The sequence below is a fragment of the Gavialis gangeticus genome, unplaced genomic scaffold (assembly GCF_001723915.1).
Source record: "Gavialis gangeticus isolate Ggan-Ray unplaced genomic scaffold, GavGan_comp1, whole genome shotgun sequence".
In the NCBI taxonomy this organism is placed as follows: Eukaryota; Metazoa; Chordata; order Crocodylia; family Gavialidae; genus Gavialis; species Gavialis gangeticus.
Window position 1 is genome coordinate 105,354,563 of NW_017729024.1, and position 6,000 is coordinate 105,360,562.

The 6,000-nt window shown below is 43.0% G+C and overlaps 1 protein-coding gene across 7 annotated transcripts in view; it reads left to right on the forward strand.

Moving 5' to 3' along the window:
• The window catches only part of MLLT3 (MLLT3, super elongation complex subunit), a 268,280-nt gene that overhangs the window by 151,945 nt on the left and 110,335 nt on the right, over positions 1-6,000 (forward strand). For 6 of the 7 annotated variants that reach the window (XM_019517499.1, XM_019517503.1, XM_019517500.1 and 3 more), the window contains exon 5: positions 953-1,072. The exons of the other annotated variant lie outside the window; for it this stretch is intronic. In XM_019517499.1, coding sequence (XP_019373044.1) covers positions 953-1,072 — 120 coding nt within the window. The remainder of the gene's footprint in view (positions 1-952; positions 1,073-6,000) is intronic. 7 annotated transcript variants of the gene reach the window in all.

The following is a 6,000-nucleotide window of genomic DNA, read 5'->3' on the forward strand; positions in this document are numbered from 1 at the left end:
TGGATTAGTTTCCCCCCCAGAGTCCGCTTGCATTTTAAAACAGTAAACAGAGTTCCCCTTGACTTGTGCTGGTTGGTCAAAGGTGAAGTATAAATTTGCAACCTATTTGGCCAAGCAATCATCTCCTATAGGGTCTCTAATCTCTGTGCATTCAGAAGCCAAGAATGGTCTCCAAAAACAGGGTAGGTTTTGTTTTTAGAAGACCCAGAAGGATTCGATAGCTAAAAAACCTATTTGCTCTCATTGACCATCTGGTGCTTATGCAGGTGCTTGACCATCTGGTGCATATACCTGGAGGACCTTGAAATACTGGCCTTGCATTTTACCTGCCTCATTAGTAAGATGGTTTCCTTCTTTTAGAGGATGTTGGAGCCATGTTGCTTAAGTCCAGTACTGGAAGCAGTTTGCAAGACTTTCTGTTGCATCTTCAGTATATCTTCTGTCATAGTGCTTTATTCTACTTGAGCAAAAATTAATTTGCATTTATATTTGGTACTGGCATGGCAATTAACGGGACAGCTTCCTGCTCTGAAGTGGGTAAATGTAACAGTTTTGGCCAATAAAGTTCTAAAGTATTGAATGTCTTTGCGCATGTGGACTTTATGTACAAAGAGGATTTTAATCTTACTTGGAAGTGGTCTGAAGTCTATATGTAAAATTTGTAGACTTCAACAAGTCTTTTTGTAAAACACTTTCTCTACTGGAATAGAATGTGCCAGCTCTTTTCAGTTTAAGTTGTCTTTACAAACAAATTAACAAGATTTGTTTTGCTCATTGGAATGGAGGATGAGTCAGTAATTTTATCAATGCAGTCCCTGAGAGAGGAGAGCAAGGGTGCTGGCTGTATTGGAGGCTTATTTGTCTGTTCTCCCTTAAAGTGATTGCTAACTCCTAACATAGTTAAATATTGAAGGGGGAAATACTGTATTATTTTCCCTCTGTTTTATGACAGATCATGGTAATGTCAGATGGCACATCAATTCCTTCGGGACAGAGCCTTCATCTCCCCAACCTTCCCAGTAACTCCCTGTCTTTTTCTGAAGTGAAGAAGAAATCATCTCACGGGCAAAAGGTGAGACCTATTTTGATGCAAGAAATTGAGATGAGGCAGCTTTTGCTTTTTCACACCTGCAATACAGGGTCAATATGTTTAGGTGCAGCCCCTTCACCATGAATATTTATTCACCCCTTAGAAACAAATGCAGAATTTGAATAGAGAGAGAATAAATAGCAGTTCAAAGTATTAACCGTATTTACTTAAATGCAAGGTAAGGTATTTTCCCCCAGTCAGCAAAGGGGGGAAGTCCCTCATCTTACATTCCCATACAAGAAAACCACATTAAATACATTGCCTATCACAGCATGTGCTCAGTAACGGAAACCAACTATGAAGCTGATTAAATGCAGCCAACTCTGAGCATGCCTATAAAGTATACAGCCCATATGGGGCAAACAGGCTGATGGGAACCTACCCCAAGCATAAGCTAGTACAACCTATCTGAATAAGATAGCGCTGATTCTCAGGTCATGGAGAGCCACCACATTGCATACATTACATTTTGACTTCCTCTTGACTACCACAGCTGAGCTGCACCTTTTTTCCCATGTCCAATTATTCCTGTTTCTTCACCAACCTTAAATGTCTGGCAAACATCACCAAATGGGGCCCCAAACAGTTCACCCAAAATTCCTATCATCCCCTCTCTCACCTTGTGCATATATGATCCTTGTGTAGCCTCACCTTCTGTGAGGTAGAACTGGACCAAATTTTTGGAGCACTCCAGGACTTACGAAAACACCCAGTTCTAGTTATGAGTGGTGGGATAATCAGCACACGGATCCTTTTGTGAGGATGTCTTAAAATGCTTTTTATTCGGAATGTGCACAAATATTGAGCTGTGGAGTCACCATGTCTTAAAATGCTGTTGATTCTGGCTGGGGCCCAACCCAATGAACTATGTGGTAAATCATGAGCCTTTTGGCTTTAGACTAACATCATGCATAGTTTTTTTTCTATGTATAGGTAGGTACCAAAGTGCTACTTAAAAGTGTGTTTATGGAGTATCTGTGCTAACTTACAGCAGTTTCAGAAAAAGGTAAATTAATCCATTCTGGATGAACTAAGTTTATGGGTATTATATGCAAGTCGCTACAGCTGTGTTTTATTTCAAGGTCAGTTTCTTCAAATTTGCTTCTTTGTTCCATGTGCTCAGGGAAAGCAAGATCTGACAGGAGCAGGGGAAGGGGGTGAAGGGAGAAGAAGTTGGTGGGGAGGCAAAGGGGCTACCTGAATCCTCAGATTTTTTTCCCTGGTGCAGCAGTGGGAGGGGGACAAATGCAAGACACATCTCCAATAATTACATTCTATACCTGGAAAATTAAATCAAAATGTATAAATTGCCCATATAGATAATCTAATTACTGGGGGTTGTCTTGTATTCTGAGTGATCTTATATTTGAGATAATGTGGGATATTTATTCAAATATAAGACTCGGATTTACTCATTTAGAAAATTCAGTGTTGTGTGTGTGCGTGCTACCTTTTTGTAGTGAGTGAGGGGTTTGGTTTCTTTTTTTCCATTAATGGAAAAAAATTAGTCACTTTTTTTTTACATGTCTTATGTTTATAGAAAGTGATTCAGTAAAATTTTAAGCAGATTTACTATACTCAAATCATTACAATAAACCTGTCTTTCTATGTATAGTGGATGTTGAGTACTGTAGAACCTCTGTGATTCTCATGTCACTAATCTTTGAACATAGTGTTCACAAAAAAATGTTCTTGCTTCATGTGACATTAATCTTACAAAATATACCATAGAATAGTAGTTGGAATATTCCAAAATAGATAAATGATTAACTAATTAATAAAAGGTATAATCTCTGAACCAAGAGTTCTAGAGTTTTGCATAAACTAATTGAATACAGTAAAAGTTCCATTAACTGGCACCTTACAAGCTGGCATGCTCTATTAACTGGCATGCTGGCTTGTAAGGTAAAGTGAAACCGGAAGTGCCTACCTTGGCACTTCCGGTTTCTCCAAGTCCCCAGCCTGTGCTGCCAGACCCCCGTGGTGCAGGGGCATAACAGGCTGAATGGGGCCTGTCTCCCTGTCCCGCGGGGCCCGCAGGGCCCATGGGAAGGGCGGCAGCCCAAACAGGCAAGGACACCTGTTTGGGCCGCTCAATTAACTGGCATATTTTGTTATCTAGCATCCCTCATTCCCGGGGGATGCCAGATAACAGAGTTTTTACTGTAATTAATAAAATTAACATGTAAAATAAACAGGCAAAGTGGTGTGGCTCTTTTTCTTTTTTGTGTAAAATTTGCATGTATTTTTCTACCTGCTATTTCAAAATTTAATAATCTTCTGTTAGTCTCCAAATCTTCAATGCAAATAAGTAAAGCTAGTAAATAACAGAAACAAGATTTTTCCACAAAAGCGTGATTATTCCAGTGAGGCTTTTTGAGCAGTTAACCTTTTGTAAATAGCAGAGAATCCTGAAACCAAGACAAGCTGGAATTTAAAATGACCACCCAATTGTTAAATTCCATACATAAATATGTTATAATTTTCCATGTGTAGAATTTAATGATTGGAGGGTCATCTTAAATTCTTTCCCCAACCACTGCAGAAGGGAGGCAGACAGCCTGACTCCTCTCCCCAGTGTTGGTGCCCTACCTCCCTTCTGTGGTTCTAGAGCACATGGTGGCTCCAGTCCTGGCCAAACATCAGCATCTGTAAGCCTGGGTCAGGGTCAGAGCCAAAGCCGGATCCAAGTCGTAGCAGCTGCCCTTCCACTGCACAGTTCTCCCCCTGACCTGCACACCATGTGGTCACTCCTGTAGCTCTGGCTTGGACTGCAGCTGCTGCTCCCTGCACTAGGTTGATACTCTAACCCAGTGTTCCTCAACCCATGGGTCATGACCCAAAAGTGGGGTGCAAGAATATATTAAAGGGTTACAGACAGATTTTTAAAAATGGATCAAGAAACTTAAAAATGAAAAGAGAAAAACTGTAGCTTTTCCCTTGCAGGCTGGTAGAATTCCAGCTTGTCTGGTGTTGCTTGGCCCCCCCTCCTCCACACACACCCATCCCTTGCCCCACACACCTGCCCCTTGCCCCACACCTGGGGGGCTGGGGCCTGGGGGTGGCAGTGAGGGGCACTGGTTTGGGACTGTCCACTGATGTTTACAAATGGGTCCCTGTACAAAAAAGGTTAAGAACCATTTCTCTAATCCAAAATCAGGGTGTTTTTTCTACATGTGAAATGGAGGGGGGGAAAGCTCATCTTGGATTTGAGTAAATGTGGTACATGAATTGACTGTGGGAGGGAGTGAATAAATAGCATAACATGACTTTTTTTTCTAGCCAAAATAAAAAATACTGCATTTATTCAAATATAAGATGACCCTGATTGTAAGATAACCCCCATGGAGAGGTGGTGCATATGCCAGAGTCTGTTTCTGAGACTCTGGCAGTTAACTTTGGCTTCAGTCTTTTCCCATGCCCTCCATCTGGTCAGTAGTAGACCCCCAGGGATGACAGGTCCCCCAGATCACCCAGTACCAGGCAGGTGCTCTTGGTCACATTGAACTTGGCCTCTGCTACTGCTCTGTATACCTGTGTGTGTTTCAGTATGACCACTTGGCCATGCAGAGGACATTGAGGTCATCCATTTAGGCTAGGGCCCTTGCTTCCTTTTGGTTGTGCCTGGGGCCTGCATTAATTCTGGGGTCTGTTTGAGCCTCTCAGCTAGAGGTTTCATTATGCAGATGAACCGGATTGGGGAGAATGGACACCCCTGCCAGACACCCAACTCCACCACTATTGGTACAGTCATGAGCCTGTTTACCAGCACCTGGCTGCTCTCATCCACATATACTGTCTTTTTATACAGACAATGAAGGTCATTGGGATCCCCATCTTCTTCAGTGTCTCGAACAGGAGTCGGTAGGATACTTGGTTGTAGGCTTTCTCCAGGTTGAGGTGCAGTACAGCAGTTCTCTGGGCCCTGTCTTCATGGTACTGCAGTACATCCTATAGCTGCAGCAGGGCACCATGGATTGATCTTCCTGGTACTGTGCATGTCTGGTCTTCGTGTCCCTATAACAGATTTAAGGTGCTCAGTTAACATCTTGGCCAGCAGTTTATAGTTGAAGGTCAGGAGGGTTATAGGCCTCCAGTTCTTCAACTCTTATCTCGGACCCTTCTTGTACAAGAGAGTCATGAGGCCTTAGTCCATCCCTGCCCTCCTATGTATTTGAAGACCTTCAGCAGGTTGGGAACCACCTGATCCCAGAAGGTAACAAAAAACTCCTTGGGCAGCCTGTCTACCCCAAGAGTCTTACTATTCTTGAAACTGCACAGGGTTCTGTCAACCTTCTCCAAGGTCCACTCCTTTACCAGCATCAGCCCTTTGTACTCTCTGAGGACCCAGATGAGTCTCTGCAGACAGTCCTACATAGTCCCCGGGTCCTCCAGTCACATGGCATAGAGATCCTGATAGAAAGCTGCTGCCATCTCTAGCATCCCTTCATTCTACCAGTGCTCCACACCTGCTTTTTCACCAGGCTGGTCTTGGCCTCTCTTGGCTTTCTTTAACCTGCCAAAGTAAATAGACCACTCCTTCCCTCCCACCTCCCAATAGTACACACTACACATGAAGAAACAGGAATCATTGGAAATGGGGAAAAAAAGTGCAGCTTAGCTGTGGGAGTGAAGAGGAAGTCGAAATGTGTGCAATACATTAGCTCACCATGACTTGAAAGATGGTTCATGCTGAGGGGGACTGAGAACAATGGGAACTACCATATTCAGATGGATTACACCAACCTATCCGTGTGGTTAGTACCCATCAGCATTTTTGGTACCACGGGAGGGTGTCAGAGCTTATTCCAGTCTCTCCAAGTACTGGTCTAGTATTTTAGTACCTCCAGGTCTGGTGCTCTTTCCCTCCTGGGGAAGCAACTGCCTTTAAGAGCCACCAAAAAAAAAAA